Source organism: Aquila chrysaetos, chromosome 17, assembly GCF_900496995.4.
Source record: "Aquila chrysaetos chrysaetos chromosome 17, bAquChr1.4, whole genome shotgun sequence".
NCBI classification, from domain to species: Eukaryota; Metazoa; Chordata; class Aves; order Accipitriformes; family Accipitridae; genus Aquila; species Aquila chrysaetos.
The window spans coordinates 1214344-1230415 of NC_044020.1; the positions used below are offsets into that span (position 1 = coordinate 1214344).

General features: G+C 40.9%; 1 protein-coding gene across 11 annotated transcripts in view; it reads right to left on the reverse strand.

Moving 5' to 3' along the window:
* TNRC6B (trinucleotide repeat containing adaptor 6B) overlaps positions 1–16072 on the reverse strand; it is a 90487-nt gene that overhangs the window by 43289 nt on the left and 31126 nt on the right. For 9 of the 11 annotated variants that reach the window (XM_030040756.2, XM_030040755.2, XM_030040764.2 and 6 more), the window contains exons 3-6: positions 12395–12416; positions 10358–10702; positions 2304–4631; positions 824–982 (exon numbers count right to left, since the gene is read on the reverse strand). In XM_030040756.2, coding sequence (XP_029896616.1) covers positions 824–982; positions 2304–4631; positions 10358–10702; positions 12395–12416 — 2854 coding nt within the window. The remainder of the gene's footprint in view (positions 1–823; positions 983–2303; positions 4632–10357; positions 10703–12394; positions 12417–16072) is intronic. The other 2 variants (XM_030040760.2, XM_030040766.2) reach the window with 1 other exon arrangement.

A 16072-nucleotide genomic window follows, 5' to 3' on the forward strand; every position in this document is an offset into this window, starting at 1 on the left:
AGCTTCATATCCAAATGTTATTGGCTTTGGCTATAGCATTGCTATGTTGTATCAGCAGGTGATTGCTTTTGTTTGTTGTATTTGCCTTAAAAAGAGTGAAATAAAAATTCTACAAACAGCTTACATCAGCAGGAATGATTTCCGCAAAAATAAAACGCTTAATACAGCAAAATCTTAACTTCAAAGTAAATTTTTAAAAGATTTCCAGATTTCTCATTCATGAAGAACACAGCTGTAGGCAGGTAATATGCAGAAAATAGTCATCGAGTTAGGTTCAACCACAAAGTTCAGTTCTTAACAGTTACAATTTTCCACACTCACGCAATAATTAAAAAAAAACAAACCCAAACCCAAACATTTAAAGGCAAGTTGCATTACCAAAGCATAGATTACCATGTAACGGCCTCCACAGTGAAATCTGTCTGTACTGTGCATTCCTTTTTTTGATATGATCAGGAAAAGTGATTTCTCATGTAATAAGTTTATATGCTAAGTAACAAGTGGGCAGCCAGAGAAGAAAACACATTTTGAGAAAAAGATAGATTTCCTCACTCAGATGCTCTAATGTTTCAAAACGTCACAAATCGGAGCTGCCCACAGCTTAACTAATTGCTTAGTTAAGAAATTTTTCATTACCTTAAAAGACAAAGTTCCAGTCATTTGTAAGCACTTAATCACTCATCCATCAAAATCTTACGTGACATTCAACATTGCTTCTACGCCTCAGATAACAATTCCTCCATGGGTGACCTACATCAAAAGGCTAAACGCTAAAGATCTCCAGGACCATTGCAAAGAAACTTGGTATCTGGCCTATACTCACTAGATTTCATGGCATTCGGGGCGTTGGAAGGTGCATTCCCCCAGCCTGTTGTCGATGCTCCTGTATCATCTACTTCACCCCACCCGGGACTGGTTTCATTTGGCTCACCCCAGGCGGACGTACCATTATCTGGAGCAGGTGGAGTGCTTTTGCTCCAGACTGCACAAAGGAGAAAGAGTTTTCATTACAGACCATTTAGACAACGAACTATTTACTGCAGTGCAGCACCACGTTATTAATCTACTGCTTCATTCTTTATGTTGAGGACTTTAGATTCTCGGTAGCGAGGGTGCAACAGAATGGACAACTGTTCACAACAAACTTAGAGCAGGCACTGACCTCCAGGGATGAAAAGGAAGAGAATGCTATGATGAGTAATATTCTTCTCCCAGGTTAAACATGAACCCCACATCTAATGCTGTCCTCCTATCTGGTGAACTTTTGTGACTAATTAGAAGCACCAGACTAACTCAGGGTTTTCATATACCGAAGAAAGAATAAGGACATATTTGAAGTACATATTAAACCAAAATAGTATTCTTTAAAGCATGTTTGAGTCAGAAAAGACATTACATAACAACAACATCTTAATATACTTGCAGGCTATGTAGCTTTTTCTTGTTCTTATTTAAAAGAAGAAAATATTTTGTTAAGTATTCTTTACCATACAGCAGAACCAAATTGAGCTAAAAACCTCAACCACAGACTCGCTCAATTTCAAGTGTTAACTGAGTGTTTCAGAGCAAAAAGTTTTTGACTAAAAATAAGTAAAGAATTTCTCCCCGTTTCTCTAATAATTAAATATAAAAAATGTGATTTAGTGTGGAGAAAGGAGGCTGATGGGAGACCTTATTGCTACCAGAAAGGAGGCTGTAGCGAGGTGGTGGTCAGTCTTTTCTCCCAAGAAACAAGCAATAGGTCAAAAGGAAACTGCCTCAAGTTGTGCCAGGGGAGGTTTAGATTGGATATTAGGAAAAATTTCTTCACCGAAAGGGTTATCAAGCATTGGAACAGGCTGCCCAGGGAAGCGGTGGAGTCACCATCCCTGGAGGTATTTAAAAGACGTGTAGATGTGGCGCTTGGGGAGATGGTTTAGTGGTGGACTTGGCAGTGTTAGGTTAACGGTTGGACTCAATGACCTCAAAGTTTTTTTTCCAACATAAATGATTCTATGATTCTATAATTCGACCTGTTCTTCAGAGCTCATATTGAATATGCAGATCTGTCAGCTAACAAACATTTTCTTTTGCTGGCAAGCTGACCAGTATTCAGATCATAGTTACTAAGGCACAACAAGCAGAGGACTGATTGATTCAAATTTTAAAAGACACTTTAAATACAGAACCAAATATTCAAGTAAGAAATTGGTTTTCTTCCTGGAATAAAACCATTAGGAATTGGAGGCTACATGAGTCTCTCTTATACATTAAGGTTACATTCATATATAGGAGCTTGCTGAAGAAAGGAACAAGACTAGTACCTGATGCTTGTGATTTGCTAGTCATTGGAGTAGGCAGGCTCTGCTCCCGTGGGGCCTGTCCTCCTTGTGAGTTCTTGTCCCACAGGTTCACATTCTTGTAGTTGTAACTGCTAGGATCTCCCCACGCTGAAGTGCCATCATCAATATCCATTTTTCGACTGATTGACTGTGGAGAAGGTTCTTCCCAGCCACTAGGCTCCTCCTCTTTGGGGGCAGCTGGCTGTGGTCCGCTGTTCCAGTTTGGGTTTGGAGGTCGGCCATTACTTGGAGTTTGGGGTGGGGGACCCCAGGAACCAGAAGTCTCCTGCTGTTGCTGCTGGTGCTGCTGCTGCTGCTTGTTCCAGGAGTTGGGCTGTCGACCCGTCTCATTCCATGTTGAAGTTCTTTTACAATCATCCCATCCACCCTTTGAAGCAGCGCTTGTATTTGCACCATTACCCCAAGTTCCAATCTCATTCTGCCCACCTTCACCCCAACCAGACACTGGCTTGTTTCCTGTACTTTCCCAGTTGCTGTTTTTTGTTTGGTCAACTTCCTCTCCCCAACCGTTCTTTCCAGAAGACCATCCTTGATTAGGTTGCCGTCCACCCCACCCCTGATCCTTACTAGAGCTGTCATTCCAAGAGGAAGACGATTTTTCTTCTGGTCTTCCTCCTCCCCAATTAGAAGAATTGGGGTTCTTATAGTCATTCCATCCTCCAGTATTTTTGGGGTCCTTCCACTCCGTTGGGGTTGAGAGCTCACCCCATCCAGACTTGATTTGATTGCTTTGGCTGGGTACATCGCCCCAGCCCCCTGAGTTCTTTGTCTGTGTGGCAGAGCTCTCCCACCCCTCAGTTCCTTTATCAGACTTCCCCTCGGGCCGTGGCATCTCTTCAATATCCCACACGGTATCTTGCTTAATTTGAGTTTGGCCCCAGCCGGTGTTTGAAAGCACTCGGGGGTCCAAATCAGTCCTGCTCAGCAAAGTCTGCAAGACTGCCTGGCAATCAGGATGCGTAGGCCTATATGATCGGCGTCCAGAATTGTGACTGTCACTACTTCCTGCTTTGTGGTTGCTTCCAGTGCTTTGACCTCCAACCTCACTTCCCGCAGAGCTGGAAGATCTTCCCCAACAGGGAGCCTGGGAATTGCCTTGGTTTTCAGGAAGAGGGTGGCCTTTTTGATTGTCCCATGCTCCAGTGCTAGAATTTGGTTGGTTTGGACCACTCCATTCTCCAATCTTCAGTTCATCAGACCCAGACAGCTGTTTCCATTCTCCCTGAGAGACCCCAGATGTTAATTTGTTCCCTTCACCCCATTTGCTTTCATTTGCATGCTGAGGGCCAAAGTTCCAAGACCCACCACCCGTAGACCGGTTATTGTTATCCCAAGAATCACTTCTTGACCCATTAGGTTTTTGAACGGAAGCTCCTTTCCAGGAGTCCTCTCTATCCTTTCCATTGTTCCCATGGTTTCCAGAATTGCTCTGTCCAGAGACTGTGTCAGTTCCAGAAGACCCCCTAGCTGTACCCCAAGATCCAACACTCCCAGTCTTTCTTTCTCCAGTGCTTTGTGAAGGGGTGTCAGTGCTCCTGGAAGGGTTCCCCAAGCCCATTTCAAAGGGCATTCCCTTATTCTCCATAGGGTTTGGTGAACTTAAGTTCAAGGAGTTAGTGTTTCCATTTTTTGGTCCATCAGTGTTATGAATTTGAGCCTGTTCTCTGCCAGAGACAAAGTTAACACCCGCATTTTCCATCTTTGACTGCTGTTCCCTAGAGGTCTGACCTACTGTGCTAATCTGTGCATTGGAGCTTCCACTATCAGATTCCAAAGTCCCTTTCCTAGAATTGCCCTCTTGAACCAGTGCCGGCCAAGCAGATGGGTTGCTATTTGGGTTAAAGTTGCTGAAGCCAGAACCGGGACTGACTCTATCTTGTCCACTCAAGTTCCTCCAATTACCTAGTCCATTGTTACTCTCGGCAGCAGGGTTGGAAGATTGAACAGATTTAGCCTTGGGATCAGATTTCCAGGCCCCAAGATTACATTCGTTTCCAGCGCTTCCAGACTGGCACTGGCTTCCTTTTCCTTTGTTACTAGTGGTGCTTCCTGGCAGAGCATTCTTCTCCAAGCCAGGGTTCGAGGCACTGTTGTTATCGGTGGTGTTTTCGGAAGAAGACTCAGCATCTTTGCTGGCAATACAAGGCCACTCTTCCATGTCAGACCCGTCTACAATCACCTTGTCCCAGATGTGAGTTGGGTTGGCGTTGGTGCCGCTGTTGGAGGAGGCTCCAGGACCCCAAGTGGAATTTGCATAATTTGAAGCAGCAGCACCTCCAATCGCTGAATCTAAAAAAAGCAAAACAAAACAAAACACCACAAACCACACCCAAAAAGGTCATTAATAATCAATATTATTTACAAGCACTGAACATCACATTTTTGACACCACTGATTACTGTTTTCATTAATAACAACCCTTCCCTCAAATGGGTAATAAAGTTGCTTTGGAAGAACATCAGGCTGGAAAACACCATTGAAAATACTGACAAAAAAACTTCTTTTAACAAACTCCCCACAAGCATTTTGTGGGGACCTGAATTCACCGTTGACTCACTACTTCTGCTAACAGTCCAGCTCTAAGTTCAACGTAGTAATTATAACCCAGTTAATGAACCTGCATGGTCATTACTGATACTGGTTGTAGACTTTTCAAATACACATTTAAAATCATACTATATATAGAACAAGAATGTGCATGTGCACACATTCATACGCATGTGTGTGTGTACACGCAGTCAGCTGTTGGTCTGCTACTCAACTGACTCAAATCAACTACAATTTATTACAGATCAAAAGATAAAATATCGAAGACAAAAAGCATCTAATCAATATATGAAGCTGAAAAAGTCTATTCTTGAGCTTCAAGGACCTTTTTCAAGTTGATTTTGCTACTAGGTATTTCTTTCAACCCTTTGCAAAACAAATAAAATTATTTCCAAAAGTTACTGTAAATCAAAAGAGTCCAAAGATACACAAATTACAATTTCTCTGTAGTAGTGTTGCAAGCTGTATTCAGTATGTAATTACTCCGTTACTTGTGTCACTGCTGTATTTACCCTAGAAACCACAGTTTGTGGTTTTGTGAGCAGCTAAGCTGATCTCTCTGCCACTGGATGGAAGCTAGTAATTGATTTCACTTTTCCTTCTCTCTCTCTCACCAGCTCTGCCTACTTCAAGCTCCCCAAGTCTCACCTCTCATTTGTGACAGTTCTGATAGCAGTTAAGCCCTTTAACTAAGTAAGCTGTACTCACTAACTGAAGACAAAACCATCCACTTTTTGACAGGTTAGTTTTTTGCTGACTTAGCATGTTGTACAGGGTAACCTGCAAGTTCAATGAGCTTTGGAGTCACTTTAAGGAAATCAGCAGGATGAATGACAATGAATAGGGCCCCCTTCCTTCATCTGTGGTGAACTATTATGTCCTATGTGGCATGACTTCACATGGACAAGATATTTGTATACCGTTTTAAAGCAGACAAATTGACACAATGCCCCAATGAATGAAGCCTATGTCAATGCTGGCAGCATGATGTCTGCATATATGCAGACAGCTTATCATCATTAGTTTAAAACGTCAGACAAGATTCCCTTGCCATCCACATAATTACCTCTGATCCTCTAAATAATTTAATACCATTAGTACTTCAGTGTTGTTCTCTATATAGGGTTCCACTCATTTTTCTACGTATTTTTAATGCAAAGGGACCCTAAATTGCCCTCAGCACAAATTCCCAGTGATGAAGACTAAACACTCTCCCTTCTACAAAACCATGTCCTGAACCCTAATATATTAGACTTATTCAGTTATCCCACACAACCAGTTCATCTTATTTTGCAGAGCATAAAGTTCATAGTAACATCTGCATCAGTATTCATACCTGAATATATATTGTTACTACCAATACTGGCTCGTATGACAGCTTCCATGAAAGTAGAGCATAATGACTTTAAGAAAGCAGATTCCCCCACCAAGTTCCTATGTTATATATTCAAAAGTGAAGACCACAATTTCTGGTTGCCAATACTTTTCAACAGAAGATGAACAGGTCAGCTTTCAGTGCCTGTCTCAGGCTTTCAGTTCATTAGCTTAACCAATGAACATCCACTGAATGCCTTCCAGATTCCCCTTCACTGAGGGCCAGCAGTAAAGATCCAGACTTCACAGCAAGGTTAGAACTCTCTTGTAAGCTTTGAATACTGATGAACAGAAGTTTGTCTTCATCCATTAAACCCTAGCCACCAAGATCCAAAAGACCAAGCAGTTCCCGTGCACATTCTGTTCCTTCTGTTGCCTTAATCTTAAGTGCAAACTTAACAATAGCAAGGAAGCGTGACCCTTGACTGGTATTTACAGTCTGGCTACCTTTTCTACCTTTTTAGTACACTGAGTAACACCTCCCACCCCCATTTAAAAACTTTCTGATTAGACTGATCACAGGAATAGCTTAAGGAGGACAGCCAACAGCAGGTTCAAAAGGCTGCAAGCTTGCTGTCTTTTGAACTTAGCGATGATTCTGCAAACGAATGATGCATAGGCAGCTATGCACTTAGCAAGATCTTCACATAGGTGACTTCAACAGAGCATTTCATATTTCATTTCTGTGAAGACATTCTAGAAGTATCAAGATTGGGATGCTTGCTAGCATGGCATACTAGGACACAATTTAATGGACTGTTTTATAAAACCAGCCTCCCCTTGCTACATTTTACAATGGCAACAAAACTGGCAATTTATGGTTTTTTCTTAAGATAATGGGTAAGTGCTCTTGGTTCTTAAAACAGACTCTTCCTTAATAACAAACATGCGTAAAAGAAACAAGTTTCTGATGTGACTAAAATGAAAAAAGTTACTAGCAAATGACTACTTTTAAGGATGAAAGTATGGAACTGGAATAAGTGAAAGTATTGAAATGGAGTCCTGAATGAAGATAGAGTTTTGCTGTGAGAGATGGTGGTGATTCTTACAGGGTATTTGTGGCGAGCTGACCATGGCTGGATGCCAGGTGCCCACCAAGCCGCTCCATCACTCCCCTCCTCAGCAGGACGGGGGGTGTGTGGGGGGAAAAGTAAGATGGAAAAACCCCTGGTGGGTCAAGATAAAGGCAGTTTAATAAAGCAAAAGCAAAGGCCACGTGAGGAAGCAAAGCAAAACAAAAGATTTATTCTCTACTTCCCATCAGCAGGTGATGTCCAGCCACTTCCCGGGAAGTGAAGGAGAAGGGGAGGCATTTGTTATTACGACATTTGTCTTCCGGAGCAACCACTACGCGTACTGATGCTCTAGTTCCTGGGAAGTGGCTGGACATCGCCTGCTGATGGGAAGTAGAGAATAAATCTTTTGTTTTGCTTTGCTTCCTCACGTGGCCTTTGCTTTATTAAACTGCCTTTATCTTGACCCACCAGGGGTTTTTCCATCTTATTTTCTACTCCCCCCCACTCCTGTGCCCTGTCCCGCTGAGGGGGGTGGTGACGGAGCAGCTTGGTGGGCACCTGGCACCCAGCCAAGGTCAACCCACCACAGTATTGTAACTATTGAAAGACTTTCACCAACAAAATTTAAGCTTTTTTTCCCAAACTTGTCTTGCATGTCCTGAATATCATTGGTATTGGAAGAATTATATATACCACCCTCCACCCCACTCCCTCGTATCGTTGAGAGACAGTAGTAAATTTGGTGTCATCTTTCAGGGAACTAGAGTTTTGCCATTTTACAGAAGCAGTTTCAGTTCTGGTAGAAAAAGATCCATGTAAAGAAGGATTATGTATTGACTTCTTGTATTAAAGCCTCACCAACACCATCTATAGCTATCTGGCAAATATAATAATGCTAAGAAGTAGGTAAGCTGCATTATTTTTCCCTTTAGGAACCTGCTTTTGTTTTCACATGGGATGAATTAATCACAGTATCAGTGCATAAATGCCTGACAGAACTGGGCCCAATCTGAAATCCAGTTTGTAAACAGCCAGGATCTCAGATGGAATTAATGATGTGCAAGACAGATAGCAACAGCATAGTTCTATAAGCACTTTGATGGAGCACCCTAAGTGACAGCCCCAGCCTTTCTCTTGTCCAGCTGCTCATTCCCACTCCTCTGGCACACCTAACTCTCACATGCTAGCACATATGTTCCCACTGATACTCACTGAGCTGAACTGGCAAATCACCCAGACTGGCATTAGCTTTAAAAAACAACCTGGGTTAATTTTAATTCCAAGTCAGCTCCCCAGCCCAGTTAACTGTGTTATGGTGCAGAAATTTGGATGGGGCAAGGCAGGTCTAAAGGACCCATATCTTTCTTGGCAACACTCCTGACTTGCATCAGGATAAAGCAACTAACCACTGGCATAATAAGTTGCCACAATCAGTAACACACAACCATAGAACATCTTAGTTGTTAATGCACCATTAAACTAAATGTAAAAATATGGGAATTCATAAAGATCAAAATGCAGTCTCAGAGAAACAAGTATTAGGTGTCAAATTCATTACATAAAACTTAAGGAGCCTCTAAAATACTTCAAAATGGTCCTCAAAATGGTAAACCAAAATGTGTTTTACCTTGCTGTGGTCTTAAGAGCATTACAGCATCCAACAGCAAAAAAATGCTGGTCATGAGAAATTTTGAAAACTTTTAGAATGCTTCACTACCATAGCCTCCTTTGTTGGTCTAATACCATCACTGTGAAAGTATACCAACACTGACATAATGCTAGGATTTTATATATAGCCAAAAGACTTTGGGGTGGGTTTTCTTCCCCCCTCTTCATCTTTCAGGTGTTTTATCAAAACCAGCCATCTCTAAGAGATCTGCTTTTAGACTGATTAGCTAAAACTTTGCCATTGTAGTTTGAAATTCACCCCCCCCCTCCCCTTTTAAATAGGGAACATCAAAGACAACAAGGTAAATAATCTGTCAAACAGCGATTTGCTACAAAGGAATTGAAGTACTGAAACCTCAAAACAAATGGAATTATTCATTTTCCTAGAATCCTTTTTAATAAAGACAGCCATCCCATCTAGCTTACTTGATTCTGGAGTTCCAAGTCACCTCTGTTTTTTCTTCTGAACCATAGAGAACTATAAAAGGTTTATGCTCTCCAAGACTGTGGTAGAAAACCCATCCCATTAATCTGGCATGGTTTTCAAAGGCAAACTCAGACATAGTGGTATCGTTATTTTCTTCTTCTGGCTTTCAGGCACTTATTTCTTTTTTGAACACCCTTGCCTTCTCTGATCACCTAAGTTTTTCTTTGGAAGGCAGATGTCTTGAGTGGAATTTTGTTTGTTCTACTATGATAACTTATGAAGGAAATATTACAGCTACTGCAATTCCCCAAGGGTCTAAAAAATTCAGGAGCACTCATAATCTTCCCATGCTCATAAAACAATGAATCTTAAAAGTCAATTTATCTTCTGGAATTCAAAGTGAAGAGAACAGCAAAACCAGGGCAGTCACCACTTTTATAAAAAGGCTTCTCTAAGGAGAAAACCAAGATTACTACTAAAAAAAGTCATGAGCAAAGGGACCACCTATTTCATCCAGATGAGAAGTGACAGACACCTGCCATTTGCAGAGCTGGTATCTACATGTCTGTTTTACCAGATCAGAGAAAAAAAGTGACAAAATAGGAAATTCAAGTCAAAGAAACCTTAAGAGCTGTTAAGAACTACTCAATGACAACCATAAAATGCTCTTTATCCGTGCATTGTGTTTTACCTTGCTGTGGTCTTAAGAGCATTACAGCATCCAATTCAAACTACCCAAAACATAATTAAAAAAAAAACAAAACAAAACTTTCTTGTTCCCTCTAGTAGTAAAAATTGCATTCATTGCCGCTAACAGCAAAAGAAAAGTCTATACCCTAAACCAGAAGTAAGCTCTCCAAAAGCAATCTGAGGAGTTTTATTATATAATAATATGCTTATACACAATTTTAGTGATCTCTTTTCTGCCATGCACACACACATGTTTGTTTAATATTATTATTATTATTACTACTATTACTTGCCTGTTGCAGTCCCACTGTCGCCCTGCAGCAGTGCTCCTGTCACTGGTTGTGCGTTGTTTGGGTTTGCTCCTGGTGCTGCTGGGGGAGGAGGCCCTGCTCCACCCCCAAGCAGCATACAGGATGGCGGAGGGGGCTGCCCACGCTTCAGTAACACTTTGTGGTCCTGCTGGCAACGGAATCGCGGCGGCACCTCCCGAGGCATGTAGCGGGCGGCGCTTGGCGGTTGTCCGTTCGGCACTGCCACCCTTTTGGCATTGTTGCCACCATTGACTGGTGGCGATGGAGAGTTGCCAATTGGGCTGGCAGCCACTGGTTGGCTTAAACTTGGTTTCGTCACTTCGGGCACTGAAAAACAGGAAGAAGGAAAATCAGAAATTTTTCCACTTAAGCCTGTGTTACCTACAAGAACTCACTGTGACTCTCATACTTTCATTCTTCTCTGAAATACTGTGCAACTTCAACCTTATCGAAGAACAACTTAATTAAAGCAGCAGCAATAAGCAGAAGCAGCAAACCTCTTGGTTCCATGTGCAACTCAGTACCCCAGGATGAAACTCTGCCCTCAGCAAGTATTTCGCTCTAAGCCCCAAAATTCTTCTAAACATAAAAGTTGGCAAAGAATACCACCTTGGGCAATGAGTAATTTTAAAATATGAGCAGTCAAATATAACTGGTTCTCCCCCCCACCCCACCTCCCCCACCCCGGTTCTGTTCCCTGATCTTCAACTGGTTTTCGAATTGTTATGCATCACCCTTATGGGAGATCTGAAATCAGATCCCAAGTTTTCACCTGCTTACTAGGTAGGCTACACAGCCACTGCCAAAACAAACAAAAAGAGGAAAAAACCCTCTTGGATTCAGAGTTAACAAATCAGAGTCCTCTGTACTGCTCTTGAATAAGGCAGCAATAGTTGACCCTCACACCCAAAAGGCAGTCCTACATACACAATGTTTGTATTGGGCTCGCCTAAAGTTTCCAGCTGGTCACCAGGTGCCCCTATAAGCGAGGACGAGCTGCTTCTGAGGGCTATTATGCATTGGAGCAGAGGAAAACCACAAACAAATCCTTGAGGAACTTACACCATCACAAATTTTGCTTAAGAGGCTCTACACTTGTGACCCCTGACTCACGTTCTCCATGTGCTTTTTTGAAAGAGAGCAAAAGAAATTCTTAGCCAGGCACCTAGAAGGTGTAATTGCTAATACAGACTCTAAAGGCAAGGAAAATTTAATACATCTACTCTAGTGTTTAATGAAGATTAATACAAGAAAAGGATGTCCAGAAACCCCTCCTGAGGAAAGTGAACATAATCAGTAAAACTCTTCTTCTTACAAGTGTTAGATCAAAACAAGCAAGTCTCTCTTTGGCAACACGAATGCATTGTTCCCTGCATTTTGTTCTGACAAGAGTTTTCCGATTTCTCTATATAGGCTTCATCGGCCAAAACCCCCCAAAAGGTATTGCTAGCTGTAAAATCACATTAGTATCTTAGTTCTCTTCTGACAACAATGGCAATTTCGCCACACAATTTTTAGAAAATTGACACACAAATCAAGATTAAATATATTTTTAGATCAGCTAAATAAGCTTAACTTTCAAGATGTTCACTCATCAGTGCTGCCTTATCTGTTAGACTTTTAGTACCTGAGCTTCTCTTAAGTTTCCAAAACCAAGACATTTTCACTCATTTTGCTACCTCACCATAAACAGTACTTTCCCTGTGTTCCATTCCATTTATATAGGTGGTTTCAGTTTTCGGTTACTTGTCTAAAACTTTTGCAAAACTGAAAACTAACTATTTCAGCTAACCTATTTTATCCACAAGCCTCATTCCCCCTTCAAGTATTTTGATGCTGACAACATGGATACTTTTAGGTTCTCCATTTTAATCACCTCAACTTTCATTTCTTCTGAATACACATCTTCAGTATTTCATCTTGACTCATAATTCCCCTTCCTTTTCCAACTGTTTTGATCAAGATCTGAGTCTTGGCTCAAGTCAGTAAAAAATACTCTTTAGGATCAAAGATTCTTACCTTTGGTTTTTTGATCTGTGACCTGCAAATTAAAAGCAAGAATGTAAATAGAGTTTTAAGAACCTCAAAACAAACATTGAACAGGGTGTGCCAAATCATCACCTTAATTTAGCACAAGAACAGTATTTGTTATTGCATGAAAATAATCAGCTGATGAACTACAAGTCTAAACAGTATTCCTAGTCATAGAAATGAAGTTTTCAAGAATACTACAGCTCCTATAATTCATTTGCCTGATGCAGAAGTCCCTGGCAGAAACAGTAATTACTTCACTCATAACGATTTTTAGTATTCACCCCCCTCCTCATCCCAAACATGGACTTCCAAAGCACAAACAAACACGTGCTATAGCACTACCGTTCTTTCAGATTTTGGAGGTGAAGTATTACAGTTAAAGTGTAACAAAAACTTCCTTCTACGAGAGTATCCTTACAGCAGACTGTTGGGGCTAGCAACGGAATTCCCATAGGAGTAACCACAAGTGAGAGTAGCACTCTGTCTCCCTGCCATCTTCCCATTTCACCTTTCCCATGACATCTCTTCCAAGGAGAAGAAATCCTAAGCCTAAACCTTACTGGATTCATTGCCACAATTACAAAAAGTACCAGTAATACCTATAAAGCACCAGACTTCAAAAATCTCTTGAACGCAATAAGAACTTGATTACTAAAGTGAGCCATCACAGTGGCCAACATACTCAATATGGGGTTTTGCTGTACTTCTACATTCTTTCAGCGTAGCAGATTTCAAACTACAGTAGAGACAAACATACCACTGATATATTCTCTGGAATCATGTGTATTGTAGCATGTTTTGAACCTGTCGATCATGAGTTCCACTACACAATAACGGAAAAACCCTAAAGATCATCATGTGTCAGGTTCTATGACACCTATTCTTAAAAGAAATTGCTGAACTAGCCCATAATTCTGGAAAGCACACAGTGACAGTATAGAATAATGAAAGCACAAGTAAAAAGCAGTTTATTGTTTAAACCAACCAAGCCAGAACTCCTTTGTATGGTAAAGAATAAAAAGACAAACTGCACTAAATTGCTATGGCATCATTTACTTTGCAAAGATGAACGCTGCAATATGGAAAGTGGAACATTCACTATAATACAAGATCTTAAGCATCGCAACTTCACAGAATTACGTAATCCAAAAGTCTCCAAGACACTAAAAATGCACCTGTACCAAAACTGCATCTGTACCAAGCCAGACATCAATTTTCACTTCACTTATGAAAAATCCCCTATGCGTCAAATTACATCTTCTTCTGTAACACAGTTAAAAATTCTGTTAAGCACTTAAGTGACTCTTGTGCTGCACTACTGAAGGAAAAGAGGGGGGAAAAAAATTATTAATGAATCCAATCTGGTAATGCTGATTGGTTTACTCTGGTCAACAGTAAACATGTTCAGTAAATGAGTAACTTGTCTACTTGGAAGAACCCCCTTTTTACCAAATCTTTAAAGATTTCTACATAGTAACCACAGTTTGCTTTAGAGAAACAAACAAACAAAATTACTTCTGCCTATACTGCATCTGTCTCCTAGTCAAAACGATCTGGGTTTGTGATTTTTTTTGTTGTTGTTGTTTTGTTCTAGAATACAAAAGCCAAGAAAATGTGACACTGTCTCAGATTTACAGCTGTCATCTCTGCAGGCAACCTATAAGCACTGGCAGGGCAGGAGCAGCTATATTGAAGGTGGAGTCAAACTCAGCCTTCTGACAAGCTACCAAACAGCCCCTGGGACACCAACCACAGGAATTTAGTCTGTGAATTTGCTTGCATAACCTCTGTTGAATTGATTTTTGAGTTTTTTTTATGTTTCAGAAGATCCAGACAGAAACAATTGTTTCATGTTATATAAACTCTGTCTGAAAAAGGCACCCCCAAATCATTACTGCTTATTTGGTGAACACCACCACAGTCACTAAGAACAGACACGTTTATGTTCTGTCCATTTGGTTGCCTGCTTTACTATTCCTAGATATCTCCATGTATTACTGTTAAGGTTGGTCTCTAGGAGATTAACTTATTTAGTATTTACCCCTCCCAAGATTTTGGCAAAATATCATAACATTCAATCACACTGAATAACTCAGTAGGTGAGGGACCACACAGGAAAGCTGGCAAATCTCCTTTGTATTCAAAGCACCAATTCCTCAGCAAACACTCACAGCAGTGTTATCAACCTTTTCAAATTTCTCTTGTATCGTTGAGTATTAGCATATAATCCTCAAGTCACTAGTCTTTATTAACCAGGGTCTGCTCCTTTTAGTTCTTACATATACTTTTTGTGCTTGAACATTAAACAGCAGCAACACTGAGACAAAAAGACACTGAAGAAACCTTATTCTGTAGCTACTGCTCTTTTGCAGTATTATTGGGGATGTATCAACACAACAGCCTACAGGACCTAACACACAGTAATGTCTGATCTTTTGTAGGATCTGTTGTTACTGAAGCAACTGAAAAACAGACTACTGAAAGAAAGTAAAGCTTTCTACTCTGTTTCACATAATCATTAAGGTTGGAAGGGACAGCCTCTGGAGATCTAGCCCACAGTTCCCACCCCTGTTCCCCACCCACCCCCAGGAGTCTCCCCAGCTCAAAGCAAAGTCATCAAAACCAGATTGCACAGGGCCACATCCAACTCATTTTTGAGCATCTCCAAAGATGGAGGCACCATAACCTCTCTGGGAAACCTGTTCTAGTGGTTGCCCAGTCACATACACACACACACACACACAAAATGTCTTTTTATAATTAAGTGGAATTTCCTGTATTTCAATTCATGCACAATGCCTTGTGCCTTGTCACTGGGCACCACTGAGAAGAGCCTGCCTCCATCATCTTTACTCCCTCCCACAAGGTATTTATATACAGTGATTAGTAAGATAGCCCTGAGCCTTCTCTTTTCCAGTCTGAACAGTCCTAGCTCTCAGCCTCTCCTCATTTGTCAGATACTCCAGTCCCTTAGTCATCTTAGGGGCCTTTTGCTTGACCTGCTCAGGATGGTTACATCTGTTTTGTACTGGGAAGTCCAGAACCAGACAGAAAGGATTTCACCAGTAAAAAGCATGGATAAAGCTGCAAGAGACTCAAGTTCCTATGTCCAGTTAACTCCTTAAACAGTGTACTAGATTTTCAGCGAAATAGAGAGCTTCTAATACACCAAGTGTTCAAAACCATTTTCTGAGCAAAAACAATTTTCAGTGAGAGATTCTCCATGGCTCAGACTCGAACTGATATACTTCAGTAAAAGTGCTATTAGCTACAGAAAACGTAAAGCCTAAGTGATACTTAGCAAAAAGGGAACCTTCAGTAGTAAATATTTCATATAGACTTGTGGAAGAAAAAAAAAAAAGCTATCTTTTTGCTCTAGAAGATACTTAGTCCATTTTACTGCAAGGATTGCAAAAGCCCAGCAGCATTTCCATCCCCAAACACCTAAAACCAGCAGGAATTGCATAGATCAAGAGAGCTCATACTCAGTACTTTATATTAAAAAACTTCTTTTACTTCATATGACACACTAAGGAGAAGAAACATTCAAGTTAAACACTTAAGTTCCAGAAAAAATGATGCAAAAAATAGTCTTTAATGAAGCACCACGCTAAACAATCAAGTTTTTAAGCTCAAATACAAACAATTTAACATCTTACCACC